The sequence below is a fragment of the Pelobates fuscus genome, chromosome 13 (genome assembly GCF_036172605.1).
Source record: "Pelobates fuscus isolate aPelFus1 chromosome 13, aPelFus1.pri, whole genome shotgun sequence".
Classification (NCBI taxonomy): Eukaryota; Metazoa; Chordata; class Amphibia; order Anura; family Pelobatidae; genus Pelobates; species Pelobates fuscus.
This window is the reverse complement of record NC_086329.1, coordinates 53,635,687-53,654,682: the sequence shown is the minus strand read 5'-3', so window position 1 is coordinate 53,654,682 and position 18,996 is coordinate 53,635,687. Positions and strand designations below refer to the sequence as shown.

The 18,996-nt window shown below is 43.6% G+C and overlaps 1 protein-coding gene across 1 annotated transcript in view; it reads right to left on the bottom strand.

The window, feature by feature from the left end:
• LOC134582999 (cholesterol 24-hydroxylase-like) overlaps positions 1–18,996 on the bottom strand; it is a 90,149-nt gene that overhangs the window by 64,937 nt on the left and 6,216 nt on the right. Inside the window, exons 2-3 of the mRNA XM_063439736.1 lie at positions 14,150–14,227; positions 582–663 (exon numbers count right to left, since the gene is read on the bottom strand). Coding sequence (XP_063295806.1) covers positions 582–663; positions 14,150–14,227 — 160 coding nt within the window. The remainder of the gene's footprint in view (positions 1–581; positions 664–14,149; positions 14,228–18,996) is intronic.

The window sequence follows — 18,996 nt, the reverse complement described above, 5'->3', positions numbered from 1 at the left end:
CAAGGTAAATCCACAGTGAGCGTGTTTATTGGAGCAGATGAAAGCAATGTTTCGGCCCACAACAGGGCCTTTGTCAAGCAGTGTACGTAGTCAAACCACAACAACTTATCTGGGTTCAACCAGGAATTGGCCGCCTTTGCCACTGAAGCCTGAAAGCTCCTCTAAGGAACTTCTGTTAGTTCCCATAAACTAATTCCTGCAATGCAGGTCTGGCTAACTGGCCAAGAACATAACTACCAGGCTAGCTCAGAGTACGGAGCTTCCGGGCTACAGATGCTACCAGTGACCAGAGTTGTCAAGCTATTCTTAAATTGTGTGAATACTTATACTGGGAACGCGCCTGATACCACAACAACTACAGCAGGCTGTAATGATTTTGATGCTTGTAGTGTTCCTTTAAAAAGTTTGGGGTGATTTTCAATGTTTTGGCCATCGGTATAATTTCCATAGTAGTAACATTTCACAGTTAAACTAAGATTCCAACTCTTGTAGTTTGAGTCGGGCAACCAACCACATGGTAGGTAGGGTCAAGCAAAAATGTTTGACAGGCAAAAACAAAACAAGTCAGTGTGAAGTTTAACCTTTACTGCTTCTGGGTTTGCTGCCAGGACCATAACACGGTGCAATCCATTAATCCGAATTACTGGGCCATAAAGTTTTACCCTACAAGAGAAAGCATGTGTGTTAGAGTCAATCATCATACGTTTTGTAAGCAACAGTTTCTGCAAATATTTTTTTCTAGACCAAATATAATTCATTCTATGTCCAGCACATATTACTCATACATTTACCAATCCATAAGTACATTGTATGTCCCATAACATGAGTTTTTGACCACTTACACTACTTTATTTAAACCACAACATCAAATTATTTAAGTATAATGTGTTACTTTTCAAATACTGTGTTATGGATATTATTACCCAACTCAATAATACTAATTTCATAGACCTTGGAAAGAATATTTCACCTTAACTTGATATGAACATAGAGATTCAAGATAACTTACTAATTATTATTATTATTATTTATTATTGTTATTTATATAGCGCCATCAAATTCTGCAGCGCTTTACAGTGGGTGGACGAACAGACATGTAGTTGTAACCAGACAAGTTGGACGCACAGGAACAGAGGGGTTGAGGGCCCTGCTCAATGAGCTTAAATGCTAGAGGGAGTGGGGTAAAATGACACAAAAGGTAAGGATAGTATTAGACTAGTGACAGTTGCAGAAGAGGAATAGGTCGGGAGATATTAACAGTTTAATTGGTACGCTTTTATGAAGAAGTGGGTTTTCAACTATTTTTTCAAGGAGTGGAGACTGGGTGAGCATCTAACGGAGGAGAGAAGTGAGTTCCACAGGAATGGTGCAGCCCTCGAGAAATCTTGAAGGCGAGCATCAGGAGTACAGACAGAAGATAGACGTAAGTCTTCAGCAGATCGTACAGGCCTAGATGGGACATACAGGGAGTGCAGAATTATTAGGCAAATGAGTATTTTGACCACATCATCCTCTTTATGCATGTTGTCTTACTCCAAGCTGTATAGGCTCGAAAGCCTACTACCAATTAAGCATATTAGGTGATGTGCATTTCTGTAATGAGAAGGGATGTGGTCTAATGACATCAACACCCTATATCAGGTGTGCATAATTATTAGGCAACTTCCTTTCCTTTGGCAAAATGGGTCAAAAGAAGGACTTAACAGGCTCAGAAAAGTCAAAAATAGTGAGATATCTTGCAGAGGGATGCAGCACTCTTAAAATTGCAAAGCTTCTGAAGCGTGATCATCGAACAATCAAGCGTTTCATTCAAAATAGTCAACAGGGTCGCAAGAAGCGTGTGGAAAAACCAAGGCGCAAAATAACTGCCCATGAACTGAGAAAAGTCGGCGTGCAGCTGCCAAGATGCCACTTGCCACCAGTTTGGCCATATTTCAGAGCTGCAACATCACTGGAGTGCCCAAAAGCACAAGGTGTGCAATACTCAGAGACATGGCCAAGGTAAGAAAGGCTGAAAGACGACCACCACTGAACAAGACACACAAGCTGAAACGTCAAGACTGGGCCAAGAAATATCTCAAGACTGATTTTTCTAAGGTTTTATGGACTGATGAAATGAGAGTGAGTCTTGATGGGCCAGATGGATGGGCCCGTGGCTGGATTGGTAAAGGGCAGAGAGCTCCAGTCCGACTCAGACGCCAGCAAGGTGGAGGTGGAGTACTGGTTTGGGCTGGTATCATCAAAGATGAGCTTGTGGGGCCTTTTCGGGTTGAGGATGGAGTCAAGCTCAACTCCCAGTCCTACTGCCAGTTTCTGGAAGACACCTTCTTCAAGCAGTGGTACAGGAAGAAGTCTGCATCCTTCAAGAAAAACATGATTTTCATGCAGGACAATGCTCCATCACACGCGTCCAAGTACTCCACAGCGTGGCTGGCAAGAAAGGGTATAAAAGAAGAAAATCTAATAACATGGCCTCCTTGTTCACCTGATCTGAACCCCATTGAGAACCTGTGGTCCATCATCAAATGTGAGATTTACAAGGAGGGAAAACAGTACACCTCTCTGAACAGTGTCTGGGAGGCTGTGGTTGCTTCTGCACGCAATGTTGATGGTGAACAGATCAAAACACTGACAGAATCCATGGATGGCAGGCTTTTGAGTGTCCTTGCAAAGAAAGGTGGCTATATTGGTCACTGATTTGTTTTTGTTATGTTTTTGAATGTCAGAAATGTATATTTGTGAATGTTGAGATGTTATATTGGTTTCACTGGTAAAAATAAATAATTTAAATGGGTATATATTTGTTTTTTGCTAAGTTGCCTAATAATTATGCACAGTAATAGTCACCTGCACACACAGATATCCCCCTAAAATAGCTAAAACTAAAAACAAACTAAAAACTACTTCCAAAAATATTCAGCTTTGATATTAATGAGTTTTTTGGGTTCATTGAGAACATGGTTGTTGTTCAATAATAAAATTAATCCTCAAAAATACAACTTGCCTAATAATTCTGCACTCCCTGTACTTGTGTATAAGGGAGGATAGATAGGTGGGAGCAGCATTATGTAGCGATTTGAAAGCAAGAACCAGAATTTTAAATTGAGCTCTATATTTTATAGGAAGCCAATGTAGGGACTGACAGAAGGGTGAGGCATGGGAGGTGCGGGCAGACAGGAAGATGAGCCTCGCTGCCGCATTCATTATGGACTGTAACGGCGCAAGTTGGGAGCACATAAGACCACTAAGAAGCGGATTACAGTAGTCAAGGTGAGAAAGGACAGTGGAATGGACCAACTCCTTAGTCGCATCTGGCATTAAGTAGGGGCGTATGCGTGCAATGTTTTTGAGATGGAAATCACAGGATTTGGCGATAAACTGAACATGAGGCTTGAAGGAGAGGTCGGAGTCAAAGAGAACACCTAGGCAGCTAGCCTGCGTGGTGGAGCTGATGGTAGCACCGTTGACTTGGAGGGAGACAAACACAGGAGTAACAACACTTGAGGGATGAAAGACCATAATTTCAGTTTTGGTCAAGTTTAGTTTAAGAAAGTGGGCAGCCATCCAGTTAGAAACAGCAAAGAGGCAGTCAGAGACACTAGTCAAGAGGGACGGGGAGAGATCAGGAGAGGACAGGTAGATTTGCGTGTAATCTGCATAGAAATGATATTGGAAGCCAAAGGAGCAAATGAGTTTACCAAGGGAGGCAGTATAGATGGAGAACAGTAGGGGACCAAGGACTGAATCTTGGGGGACACCAACAGAAAGGAGTTGGGGAGAAGAAGCAGAACCAGAGAAAGAAACACTGAAAGAGCGCTGGGAGAGGTAGGAGGAGCACCAGGAGAGAGAAATATCTTGTAGACCAATATTGCAGAGGATGAGAAGAAGCTGTTGATCAACAGTGTCAAAAGCTGCAGACAGGTCAAGGAGAATTAGGATAGAGTAGTGACCACAAGATTTTGCAGCGAGTAGATCTTTGGATACTTTGGTCAGTGCCGTTTCTACAGAGTGCTTAGTGCGGAAACCAGACTGAAGCGGGTCTAGCAAAGAGTTGGACTCGAGGAAGTCTGTCAATCTCGCATACACAATTCTTTTAAGGATCTTGGATGCAAAAGGCAGTAGCGAGATAGGACGATATTTGGATGGGGAGTTAGGGTCAAGGTTGGGCTTCTTTAGATTGGGGTTACAGTTGCATGTTTGAAGGGCGATGGAAATATACCAGAGGAGGGAGAGAGATTGAGAATTTTAGTGAAAGGTAGAGAAAGAGAAGAAGACAGAGTACGAGATGAGATGCGAGGGAACTGGATCTAGGGAGCAGGGGGTGGGGCGGGAGGACTGGAGCAGAGCAGAAAACTCTTCCAATGTAGTGCTTGTGAATGAACATAGAACAGCAGAGGCAGAGAAGTTAGGGGAAGTATTGTAAGGGGAAGAAGAAAGATGAGAGATCTCTTCTCTGATTGTAGAGTTCTTGTCAGTGAAGTGAGTTGCAAAGTCTGAGGCGGTCAAGTTAGTAGGTGGAGGAGGAACAGCAGGGTTAAATGTGTGAAATAGTCGTTTGGGTTCGCGGGAGAGTGTGTTTATGAGGGTATTGAAGTAATTGACTTTTGCAGAGGAAAAAGCCAAGCTGTATGAGCTCAGCATAAATTTATAGTGGAGAAAGTCAGATGCACAGTGAGACTTTCTCCAACAGCGTTCAGCAGTTCTCTAGCATTTTTGGAGGTAACAAGTGAGCTTGGTGTGCCAGGGTTGTTGTTGGGGGCGCCTGTGGCATTTAAATGTACAAGGTGCCATGATGTCTAGTTGAAAGGAGAGGGTGGAATTGTAGAAGGAGGTTTCAGAGCTAGGACAGGTGAGGTTTGAGATAGGTAAAAGGAGAGTTTGGAGATTAGTGGAGAAATGCTCTAGGTCAAGACATTGGATTTTCTGTGAGAGTGATGTTCAAACGGTGGTGTCAATTGGGTCTTAGGTATGCCAATGTCAAAATTCAGCAGATGGTGGTCAGATAGAGGAAAAGGAATATTGAAGAGATTAGAGGCAGTACAGAGGTTGGTGAAGGCGAGATCAAGAGTGTTTCCCGCTGAATGGGTTGCTAAATTGGACCATTGCGTAAGGCCAATGGAGGAGGTTACAGAGAGCAGACGAGTGGCATCAGTGCAATTGGGGTTGTTGATTGGGATATTGAAATCCCCCAGTATAAGGGAAGGAGTGCTAGATGAGGGGAAGTGGGGAAGCCAGAAGGAAAAGTGCTCAATGAATAGTCTAGGATAACCGGGGGGGGGGGCGGTAGATGATAGCAATTCTTAAAGGAGTGGGTTTAAATAGGCCGGACAGTGTGAACTTCAAAAGAAGAAAAGGATAGGGCAGAGGGAGTTATGATTGGTTGAAAGGTACATTGAGGGGAGAGAAGGATGCCTACGCTGCCTCCTTTACAGTTGAGTCTGGGAGTGTGAGAGAATTGTAGCCCACCAAAACATAAAGAGGCACGAGTAGAGCTATCAAAGGGGGACAGCCAGGTCTCTGTAAGTGCAAGCAGTGTGAGTGAGTTTGAGATGAAAAAGTCATGTATGGTTGTTGATTTTAAATTACTGCAGATGGAGCGGGCATTCCAGAGTGCACACTGAATTTTGGTAAGTGAGTGAGGGAGACTAATAAACGAGTGGTTGCCTGCTTATGAGTAAGTGATTTTGAAGCGCTAAATGTTGGTGTTGTAGGAAACTGCATTTTGTCAACTGACTTAAAATTCTATAATCCCCCCCTCCCCCCCCCCCCCCCCCCCCAAAAAAAAAAGAGGGTTGGGCATGCCAGTGCTGGTAAATACAATTATCAAGATGGCTACATTTATTTCTGTTATTCAGATCATATATACTATTAAAAATCATAAAAAGTGACAGATCAGTTTTAATACTTAACACTTATTTTTCTAAATCTAGATTTTTCTATTATTAACTGCATTATTCTGAAATTTACAAATGTGTGATTCCTGTAAACTTTAATATGAATCTAATTATTTTAAAAGAGGGTTGGCACTTACACAGCAATTACCTTTTATCCTGTATAGTGTCCCTTTAGGAAACCATTGTGAACATATGTAACCTGCTACTGACATGCTGTCAGCCATTTTGCTGTTTATCCATCTTAAAGTATAATCAAAAGAAGAATATTTCTACAGATTCACTTATGGATGTCTGGACTGTTTTTTGGATTGTAAAAGGAAAGGTTATTTTGAAAATGTGTCCTGTCAGATGTTGCCAGGGGGGGAAAGGTGAAATGTGTGCTCAAGTTGTGAAAGAGGAAGTCAGGCTTATATGTGTTAACTCTTATCATAGACAAGCGATATTTTAGGGAAATAAGACGCATGACTGTGGTCAAGTTATCTGTTAGAAAGATCATGGGATGCTTAAACTTTTGAACCTTAAATTTGTCAGTTATGCTAGAATTTAGCCAATAGGAAATAAGACCATATTTGGAGTTCTGATTCAAGCTAAACGAAAGGCCGGTTCCGGGTCATATGTATAAAATATGAGGAATAGTAATATGATGTTAGATTGCTTCTTGCCAATCTCCATGAGATACCTCTGTGTATTGTAATGGTCAATTAAAACGCTTTTATTGAACCTGGTAATATTTCTTTTCTACTTCCACACCATGATGGAATAATACACTTATGTGGAATTTTACCAGCATGGGCTATTTCCTTGATGGTAACAGGGGTGAGATAGGTATCACTCAATACCTGGGGCACAGTCAGTCAGTCAGCTTGGGCCAGAATGAATGGCTCCATGCTGACCAATGAGCTGTATGCAGCGCTCAAATGGCTGCATAGAGGATTTAAATCATCAAGTTCACAAAACTGGCGTGAGCAAGGTTTATTCACTGTTTCCCAATGAAATAGGGAGGGGGTGGAGCGATGACATAGCACGCAGCTACGCTCGCTAATTTAGGAGCAGGGTAAAGACCGATGGAAGGAGAACGCCACGCTTTTGAAGTATCCTACTGAAGGAGGATCTAAATGAGATGGCAACGGGCTAAAACTCTCCTAAAAATAATCTTCCCAGTAAGAACCCAGTAATACCTCCACAGGGTTGAGATGCAGGCTTGGAAGCAGTGAGACTTGGATGGTGAGGAGGGTTGTTTGCTTGCACTGGCAATGAGAACATAGCATTGTGAAGAACGCTGGACCCTGCGGGGTGGAAAGGATTTTATCCGGCCAGCAGACGATCTCGAGAAGGGGGTCCCCTGCCTTAATTTAAGGACACGTGAGTGAGCTGAATGCTCCCCAAATTATAAAATAAAAAATATATATAAGCAGAGTCAAATTGCCATTTTGTTTGCTATACAATACTGAACTGTGCCTACTTCCTGTTTTTTTTTTCCAAACCTCAGTCTCCTTTGCTCCCTTGATTTGTAGCTGACTTATACCCATAACTCTTTCTGTAAGGTGAGAAAAGCAGTGAGAGTGAAGAGAAACAAAATAATTATATATATATATATATATATATATATATATATATATATATATGCAAAGAGAAGGGGGAAAGAAGGGGCAGGAAAAAAGAAGGGGAAAAAAAGAGAATATCAAAAACAAAAAACAGAAGAATATATTCAAAATTAAGAATTAACTGGTAAAAATAGGCCTCGACAAAGGAAAAATCCAGGAAGGAAGGAAGAGGGGAGCAAAGAGGAGAAAAGGGTAGGTAATGGGGAAGAAAGGAAGAGGAGAGAAGGAAGGGTGAAAAAGAAAAAAGAAAAGGAGAAAAACATCAGACTCAAGAAGATCTTAATTGGGGACAGGTGGAAGGAAAAGAGAAAATAGGGAGAGGACTCTCTGGAATGAACAAACCTTATGAATAATTCACCTGAATATTTAAAATTATTTGAAGATTATTCTGGAATTTCTGCCTGAATACCGGGCTTGAATGTTTCCAGATTGCTTTAAGCTTCGAAAATTGCAGGAGGAAAAATAAAAAGCTCATATATAGACTGTACATAATTTGGCAGTTTTTTTTTTTTTTCTATTCAGCGTTAGATGGTGGCTAGAAAAACTCAAAAAAATAAGAACACCAAAAGAAATCGGAGAACAAAAATGGAGAACCACTGTAGAAATGTTTATCCTTTTTTTCACCCAAGTCTCTGAAAACAGGGGATAAAAGTAACCCTTTGGAACAACGAAGAGTGTAGATCAAGAGAAAGCAAACTGAGCTTCAACAGTTGACCGTAGATCTGCTTAAAAGATTACTTAGTATTAGTAAATTATGCCCCTACTCGCTATACCGCGAGTAGGGGCATGTTTAGCCTGCGGCATGTTTAGCCTGCGGCTGCTCACTTAAAAAACAAACAAAACAAAAAAAACTTTCCCCCCTCCCGAGCCCCCACCCATGCCGTGCAAGTGGGGGCTTCTAACCTGAAGGGGGGACCTATTGCCCCCCTCGGCCCCACACCTGAATGGTGGGTGGGGGCCCTAAATTAGAACAGGGGGGACCTAACGTCCTCCCCCCTGGCCCCCACCCTAAATACTAATAAGGGTGGGGGACCTAATGTCCTCCCCCCTGGCCCCCATCCCTGAGCAGCGGGTGTGTGCCCTAAATAAAAAATGAACCCCCCTCCCCCAGGTGACTAGGGGTCCCCAAATCCCCAAACTCCCAAAAAATTAACCCCTACCTACCCCCCTCACCCTAAAAATAATGAGGGGGCCATTAACTAAGTACCTTAAACTTAAAACTTACCATTTGATGTTTTCTTTTTTCAGCCCCAAAAAAGGCCAAATAAAAAATCCATAATACCCGACGCACTTAAAAACCAAAACAAAAACAAACAAACAAGCGCAATAAAAAATAGTCCTTCTTCACCCATGGAGGGCTCCGCACAGACTGACCCCTCCACGCGGGGGAAGGTTTATAAAGCCTTGCCCCGCAGTTAGGCTCAGAACACTCTGATTGGTGGGTTTAAGCCATCCAATCAGAGTGCTCTGACAGGTAAATGAAGAGACTGACAGGTAAGTCTCTACATTTACCTGCCACAGCACTCTGATTGGTTAGCTTGAAATCCACCAGAGTGTCATTTTACACAGCGTGGGAAAGTTCTTTGGAATTTTCCCACGCTGTGTAATTTGACTCATAACTCACCGCTCAGGCGTGGGGGCCAAGGGGGAGGACATTAGGTTCCCCCTTATTATACCGTATTTATTCGAGTATAACGCGCACACGTGTATAACGCGCACCCCTAATTTTCGATTAAAAATCGGTATAAAATTAGGGTAATATTCGAGTGGGTGCTCGATAATACCGACCGCCGGGCTCATTACAAGCCCGGCGGTCCTTGACGACGTCAGAGCTGGCCGCGGGTCTCGCGAGATTTACACTGGGAAGCTGGAGGAGCTGCACGGAGGTGAGTAAACGCTTGCTGCCCGCCCCCCCAGGACCGCCGGGCTTGTAATTAGCCCGGCAGTCCTGGGAGGTATATTTATTCGTGTATAATGCGCACCCCTAATTTTAAATTAAAAATCGGTACAAAATTTTGCGCGTTATACTCGAATAAATACGGTAATTTAGGGCCCCACCCACCGATCAGGTGTAGGGGGCCAGGGGTGAGGACATTAGGTCCCCCCTCTTATTATAATTTAAGGCCCCCACCCACCGCTTTGGGGTGGGGGCCAAGGGGGAGGACAATAGGTCCCCCCCCTTATTCTGATTTAGGGCCCCTGGGGTAGGCCCTTTTTTTTTTTTTTTTTTTAACAGTGAGCTCAGGCTGCTCACTGTTTAATAGACATGACCCCACTCGCGGTATAGCGAGTAGGGGCAAAATTTACTAATACTAAGTAATTTTTACTTAGTATTAGTAAATTTGGCTGAAAGACCAATTTAGGTCTTTCAGCCTTTTGGTAGATAACTCCCTAATACCGTGGGAATTAAGGAGTTATCTACTAAGTGGCTGCAAGAGAAGTCCCGAAGTGCCGAAGTCCTGAAATTCCGAAGTTCCAAAATTGCCGAAGTTCCAAAGTCCCAAATTGCGGAAGTCCCGAACCGAATATTTTCCCCATGCACATGCCTAATTAATACTAATAACATGTTAAATTGGTGTATATGTAATATGGAATATTTAATGCTATGTGCTGTTACTTCATTTTTTTAATGGGAAATAGAATATTCAAGACAAGATAATGTATTATAAAATGACTGTTGTGATTCTCTCTCTGATTTTCCTTTCCATCTATTTTTCTCCTTCTTCCTTCCATGGGATATGTTTACAAAATTAATTCCTTTTATTTGATCTTTTACTTTTTGGCTCCATAGTCCGATTTTTGGAATTACCACTGGGGTGTTGATATTTTGACTTGTTTGTGAGTCCTCCCATCGGTGTTTATTTGGAACTCATGATAGGGATGATGGTACTTTTCAAGGAGCAGACACCAGAGATCACCACTGAGATATGTTTTAGAGCCTATGAATCTATTTATTTTTTTTTGTATAATGCTCTTGATGTTGGGTATTTGAAAGGAGTGGGGAGGTCTGTGCAGGTTACAAATTATAGTTAAGTTTGCTTCTTTGAATGCGAGGGGACTAAATTCCCCCCACAATAGATCTATTCTCATTCAATTATTAAAAAAACAGAAAATAGAGATTTGTGCCATACAAGAGACATCTCGGAAGAGCCTAGAGAATTTTTTTATAATTCAAAACACTTCCCTAGGATTATTACATCCCCGATACAAGATAAATGGAAATGTGGGGTTGCATTCCTCTTTTCAAGGCATATAGATTTGTGTATAAAACATTCCGAACAGGATACGGAAGGGAGATACATAATAACGATATGTACGATAAACAATATCCTTTAAATACTAGTTAATACTTATTCATCAAATGCTGCACCATTGAAATTTATATCGAGATTTTGGGAAAGATTGAATAAGATAAAAATCTTATCTGGTTGGGTGATTTTAATTGTGATGGACCACAAGATAAACAGACAATGAAAGACAGACAGATAGACAGATAGAAAAAAATGTCTAAATACAATCATCAAAATACCTGGCGTATATTTCATACTGATGAGCGAGATTATACTTTTCTAAAACATATCTTGCTTTTTCGAGAATCAACTACATTTTGAAATAAATTCCATTCAAAGAGTCAAGAAAAATTATATTGATGAGGTTACATGGTCAGATCACAATATAGTAATTTTGGAACTAAAAGACAAAATTTTATTAAAACACGACCAGAATGGAAACTTTAATAATTTTTTTAGAATCTCAACAAAATAGAGTACGGTATATAAAAAAAATATAAAAATCTCTATTTTCAAGAAAACTCCTCTAATGATCTATCTCCAGTTACAATATGGGCCACTTTCAAACGTGTGATTCAGGGTTATTTTATCTAATTATCCTTTCAAAGTAAAGAACTTAGAGAAAAAAAAAATATTTGCAACTATACTCGTTTACTATACTCGTTTTCCTGGCACTATAGTGCCCTCAGGGCCCCCCTCCCGCCGGGCCCTCCTCCTCGGCTGAATGCGCATGCGCGGCATGAGCCATGCGCGCATTCAGCCAGTCCATAGGAAAGCATTCACAATGCTTTCCTATGGACACTGGCGTCCTCTCACTTTTCAATCAGATGAACGTTAAATCACACACAAAGGAGGCTCCTGCAAGGTCTAGAAGGCTATTAACCGAGCAGGATATAAGAAATTCTAGATTAAACAGACTGTGAAATAAAGGAACCTAGAACCTTTTCAGGAAGTCTGTGCAAGTCATATGCAGAGAGGTGTGACTAAGGCTGCATAAACAAAGTGATTTTAAATGACAGAGAATTGAGAAGTGAGACTGCAGGTACATGATCTATAATACAAAACTGTGTCAGTAAGCTAAAGCTGTTTATGTGCCTATAGCAGGAGCGTACCTAAAGCATTAGGCACCCGGGGTGGATCTTATATTTGGCACCCTCTAATTAAAAATAAATAAATAAATGCATTCAGCATTGAGCAGAGTTTGTAGTTTTTATGTATTTATCACTGAGCTGTGTTTGTGTGTTTGAATGTAAGCATGTTTTTTTATGAAGTATGTGTGAGTGAACGTAGGGGTGTTTTTTCATGTAGTGTTGGCATTTGAATGCAGGCGTGCATTTTTGTGTAGTGTGGTTTTTTAATATGGTGGTGTGTTTTTATGTAGTGTTGATATTTGGATGCAGGGGTGTATTTGTGTGTAGTGTTGGCGAAATGCTGAGATGTATGCACATATACACACTTGCAGATATGCAGATACATTAACAAACAGATGCACACACTGGCACATACAGATACACAGGCACATAGGTATACACATGCAGATACATATAAATACATACATGTGTATATTGTGTATGCAGTGTGTGTGTGTGTATGTGTATGTGTACAGTGTGTATGCAGTGTGTGTGTACAGTGTGTATGCAGTGTGTGTCTATAGTGTATGAAGTGTGTGTGTGTACAGTGTGTACCACCCTAGTGAGTGACACCTGGAGCAGATCAGCCGCCCCGCCCCTCCCTTAGTACGCCACTAGCATATAGTATACCTTTAACCAAAAATAAGTCCTGTCAAACTAAGTATGCAATTCCAAGTTGGAGTTAAGTGGCATTTGCTAGCAGTCGACACAGCCATCACCAACTCAAAGTTTGTGTGTGCCACTAGCTAGGCAAGAGGAACTTTTTTTTTTTTTAAAGCATCATACTGAATGACACACTCCCAATAAAAATAAAGCTGTAAATTGGTTATTCCAAGTTGGTGTTAAGTAGCAGTGACTAGAAGCAGACAACCCACTAACCTAAACATAGGTTGTACATTAGGTTGAATGAAACAGGACATCTCTTATCTCCCACACAGGCACATCCATGGTAAACTCAATGATGTTCCGTCTCCCTCAATCGCTACAGTCAAAGTGTCTGGAAGAATGGAAGTAAAGACTGTTTTACTGCTCCTCTTTTTTTTTACCTTCTATTGGAATAAATCTTGATCTATGAATAAAGTGAACCTTTAGAGAACATCTTTTTTTCGACCTCTTAATTGGATACGAGATACATAATTAGGCAGATCTCTTGCCTACAATGCACAAAGTATCACAATGCACAGTGTATCACAATGCAAAGTTATTCTAAAAGTCGTTCGAGCAAAAAAAAAAAAATAATTATTATTATTATTATTTAGGAGCGTATGCATTATCTATAGGAGTATATCCCAGAGCTCTACAGCAATACGCAGTTTATACGTTTATATAAGGGTTTCATTATTAAATACTAATAGAGTCACACCTCCCCAGACATTTGTGTAAATACCTTAGGCTTGTTCTAGGTTACCATTTCAAGTTACATAATTATCAGTAGATCAGTGGATGTCCCTTCATCACACCTCCAGCCCCAACCATTAACATTAACCCCTTAAGGACCAAACTTCTGGAATAAAAGGGAATCATGACATGTCACACATGCCATGTGTCTTTAAGGGGTTAAAGGAACACTATAGTCACCTAAATTACTTTTGCTAAATAAAGCAGTTTTAGTGTATAGATCATTCCTCTGCAATTTCACTGCTCAATTCACTGTCATTTAGGAGTTAAATCACTTTGTTTCTGTTTATGCAGCCCTAGCCACACCTCCCCTTGCTATGATTGACAGTGCCTGCATGAAAAAAAAAACTGGTTTCACTTTCAAATAGATGTCATTTACCTTAAATAATTGTATCTCAATCTCTAAATTGAACTTTAATCACATACAGGAGGCTCTTGCAGGGTCTAGCAAGCTATTAACATTGCAGGGGATAAGAAAATCTTAATTAAACAGAACTTGCAATAAAGAAAGCCTAAATAGGGCTCTCTTTACAGGAAGTGTTTTTTTGGAAGGCTGTGCAAGTCACATGCAGGGAGGTGTGACTAGGGTTCATAAACAAAGGGATTTAACTCCTAAATGGCAGAGGATTGAGCAGTGAGGCTGCAGGGGCATGTTCTATACACCAAAACTGCTTCATTAAGCTAAAATTGTTCAGGTGACTAGAGTGTCCCTTTAAAGGGTCCTACTTGTTGTTGTGTGTGGTTAATGCCATAGTAATAAAGCACTTTGTCAATACATCATCTTAAACACACATACGGTCCTGTATCATTATTCCCATACAGTGATATCTTACCATTCTAAAAACAGGTCGTACACAAGAACATTGTTCTTTGTCATTTTCATTATTGTTGGTGAATGTCCAAAGAGAAAACTGGAAGAAAAAAAAAAGAAAAACATCAAAAAAGAGATAAAGGATACCCCTGGCTCATTGTTTAATACATAAAACCTAAAATTACAGTGCATAAAATTGATATGAAAAGGGACACTGAGAAGCCAACCCTATCTCATCTTAAAGACTTGCCCCCAACTTACCCCTAACTTACCCACTTATTTAAGTATGTATGGGGGTGTGTCTGTAGTGTGGGTCAGTGTCTGTCTGTAGTGTGGGTCAGTGTCTGTCTGCACTATGGGTCAGTGTGTGTCTGTATGAGTCACTGTGTGTCTGCATGGGTCTGTGTCAGTCTGCATCCATCAGTGTGTGTGGGTCAGTTTGTGCATCAGTCTGCATGGGTAAGTGTGGGTCAGTCTGCGTGTGTCAGTACGTGTCCGTCAGTCTGCGTGTGTCAGTTTGTGCATCAGTCTGCTTGGGTGAGCGTGGGTCAGTCTGCTTGTGTAAATACGCGTGTGTGCATCACTCGGCTTGTGTCAATACGTGTGTGTGGGTCAGTCTGCATGGGTCAGTGCGTATGTGTCAGTCTGCTTGGGTCAGTGTATGTCAGTCTGCATAAATGAGTGGAGCAAATGGGGTGGCAATATATTTTTTTTTTACCTTGGGCGGCAAAAATCTTTGCACCGGCCCTGAAGCCGTGCTGCTGTCACCTCAACCTCCTTTTACTTGTGCAAAGGGACAAATATACTATAAAAAGCAGAAACGAGGGGGGCGTGGCCTGGCAGCCGACTAAAATGGCAGCCTAAAGAGCGAGCTCCTGCGCATCCACGCTCAATCCAGCACCAGCAATCAGCATCGCAGCCAGCACCTACCCTGTACATGTCCCACACGGGTACCGGAGCCGCCTCACGCCGGAAGAAACGCGGGGAACCGCTGAATATCTCCCCCACAGTGGCCGACATGTTCGCGGCCTCGCGACCTGCACAGGCCTCACAAGATGGCCGCCGGACGGGCGCGCGGGGTTCCCAATCCCCATCCACAACACCGGAGGGGGGCCAGATGGATCCAGGGGGCAGCAGCACAGCACAAATCCTGCAGAAACTGGCAGAAGTAAAGGCATACCTGGCGGGTGAGATCACACGCAGCACACAGGACATAAAAGCCGAAATCCAGGCCCTGGGCGTCCACACTTCAGAGCTGGAGCAGAGAATGGAGGTACTGGTACAGGGCCATAATGAAGTGGTACAGCATTCCACCTCACTAGACCACCACCTTATTGACCTGGAAATGCAGGTAGAAGACCTGTCTAACCGCACCAGGCGAAATAACCTCTGCATCAGAGGGTGGCCTGAAACACCTAATGAAGGCCCTCTCACAGCACTAATGGAGGCATACTTTAGCGGCCTACTCCCAGACATCCCAAAAGCCCAGTGGGCAATGGACCGGGCGCACAGGGCTCTGCGCGCCCGGCGGGCGGACACAGACACCCCAAGAGATATCATAATCTGCTTTCATCACTATACCACCAAGGAGGCTATTCTGAGGTACAACAGAAATCACGAGTTAACACACAAAGGCAAACCCATCTCTCTCTATCAAGATCTAGCACCAAGCACACTCCAAAGACGGAGGGAATGGAGACCGCTGACGGATCTTCTGCGACAACACGAAATCTGCTTCACATGGGGCCACCCGTTTAAAATTGTGGCTTTCAAAGTGGGAAAAACACTCACATACTCATCTGGAGGGGACCCACGAAAATTCCTCCATGACCTGGCTATCACACCCCCGAGGGATTTCGCCTTACCAGGACCCGCTCGACGAATCCTAACACCTCTCCCAAGAGACTGGTACACAGTTGCAGCAACGGCTGCCCAGGAGGACTAAGGCACCACGCCGACCTGCTCAGCCCCAAAGGGGCACCCACAGTGACTCTGGCGGCACGATAGATGCACGGGACAGCTAAGTCGTTTTGAGGGGGGCACTGCACCAGGCAATTTATTCTTTGGGGGGTTCGCAAACTGCCCTAGTGAGGAGGGGAGGGGGGTAAGACGACATGATATGCCGCCTTAGTACTGGGGACAAGAAGATGGTCCCATCAAGTAACAAAACAAACCCTGGGGGATACAAAAAAAAAAAGCATAACACAGATAATGCGCCCATCAAAGGGCATGAACAAGGGTTAGCACATGTGACAGAATGGTGGGAGAGGGGAGGAGGGAGTGGGGTTAGTAGGAGGGGGTCGGCACGTAGCCACTAAGCCTAAATGGCAGGGAAGGCCCCCACGCAGAAGATAGGGAGGGCACAAATAGTTAACAGAGGGAGGGAAGGGAGCAAACACTAAGTTACCCAGGGAGTGACAAAGGCAAGACCACCTCTCTTTAACTGGGACAAACCAGACTGTAAGTTCTGCAGCAGCTGGTTGTGTATTACATCACAGTGGAAGGGCGCTGGGAGATCACCAACCCCGAGAGGTGCACTTTCACATCACTCGGGAGGGGTGAGCACCCCAAACCCAAATCTGGCACAGGTTAAGACCAGATTATTACCTTATGTTTATTTTACATGTTTATTTGTATGTACATTGAACTTGTTACTTGTTACTCATTTTCTCTATTTCTTACTCTCTTTAATGACAAGTACTGATCTCCAACTCCGTCACGCCGCCTGGATGCCGCACCGCGTCACCGAGGGTAAACCCCGCACCAGACCCCACACACTGTGCGCACAACAATCCCCGGATACCCAGAGCACCGGTAACACCAGCAACACCGCCAACACCTCCCCATGGCTCTTAAGGTACTATCGTTTAACGTCAAAGGCCTAAATTCCCCACACAAATGGAGATTACTAGCGAGGGACTTAAAGACCAAGAAAATACATATAGCACTGATACAGGAGACGCACCTCCCCAGGTCGGCACCCACCAGTCTGACTGACAGGACCTACTCGACAGTACATGAGGCACGCTCCCTACGTAAGCGAACGGGGGTGGCGATCCTCATCCATAAAAACTGCCCGCTACAAATAACTATCACCCAAACTGACCCGGAGGGGAGATTTATATATATAGGAGGCACCCTCTATACCACCAAAATACATATAATCAATGTCTACGCACCTAACGAGCCGGACCAGCAATTATGGGAGGGGCTAGAGGTGCTGGTGGCTGGGGCCAGGGGGGGGGTCTTACTGGTGGGGGGCGACTTCAACGCCGTGCCAAGCCCAGCATCAGACAGAAGCTCCAAACCTGGCACTGTGAGATCTCAGGGCAGAGGGGGACAAGACAAGATGCTATACACATTTCTGGCACACACGGGCTTGCTGGATGTCTGGCGACTACAGCACCCGGCCACATCTGACTACACGTTTTACTCCGCACCGCACAACACATATTCCAGAATAGATAACATCTTCCTTAACGGGGCGGGGATAGATAAGACCCTACACACAGACATCAGTAGCATCACATGGTCAGATCACGCTGACGTAACGCTCACCCTAAGCAACCTACGATACCAGTCCAACTGGTCGTGGAAACTAAATACTAGTCTTCTCAGAGATGACGAAACACTAGAAACAACCCGAACGGCTATCACAGAATATTTTGAGCTACACAACACCCGACACCAACCTCACCACGGTTTGGGCAGCACACAAGGCAGTCCTGCGAGGGCACTTTATAAAAATTGCAACACACAAAAAGCGTGCTAAAACAAAAAGGCTACTCGAACTACAGTCAGCCCTACGTAAGGCAGAGCAGCAACACAAAACCAACCCGACTGAATCCAAACTTAGAGAACTAAACGCCCTCAGGCACTCTATAAGGGACATATCCCTGGAGGCGGTATCACGCTCCATACAATGGTCCAAAAGACTCTTCTACGAGAAAGCGAATAAAACAGAAACACTTTTAGCCAGGGTGCTCCGCCCAAGACCACAGGGCAAAACCATCACGAAAATACGCACGGTCGCCAACACGCTAGTGGAGACCCCCGAAGCTATTAATGAGGTATTCACCTCCTACTTCTCCGGCCTCTACAATCACTCCCCCAGCCTTCAAGCCAATAGCGCCGCCTATGTAGCGGACATACAGCAATTTATTTCAGAACTTACAATACACAAAGTGAGCGAGGCAGAAGCAGGTTTCCTAAGCGAACCGATCACCCAAATCGAGGTAGAATCAGCCATAGCATCTCTTAAGGGAAACAAGGCCCCAGGCCCAGACGGATACGATGTTAATTACTACAAACAATTCAAGGAGATACTGGCCCCTCCCCTTACAGCCCTTAGTAATCACTTTATGCAAGGCCCGACGGGAACATGGCGACAGCAAATGTAGTACTACTGCCAAAACCAGATAAGGATGACACACTAGCCTCTAGCTACAGGCCAATATCACTCATCAATACAGACCTCAAGATTTTTGCTAAAATACTAGCATCCAGACTCACCTCCCTACTCCCGCGCCTGATCCACCCGGACCAGGTGGGCTTCATGCCCGGACGCCAACTATACGAGAATACCAGACGGGGGGTGGACATCCTGTGGTACATGGCGGAGTCCAAAGCGCCTTCTCTAGCACTCTCTTTTGATGCAGAGAAGGCGTTTGACAGGGTGCTGTGGCCTTACCTCTTTGAGCTACTCCGATTCCAGGGGTTCCCGGAAGCATTTGTGACAGCCATACAAGCACTCTATACCGACCTAAGGGCACAAACACTTATAACAGGGCCGCACAAAAAGCCGTTCACCCTAAGCAATGGCACCAGACAGGGATGTCCATTGTCCCCTCTGCTCTTCGCCCTAACCCT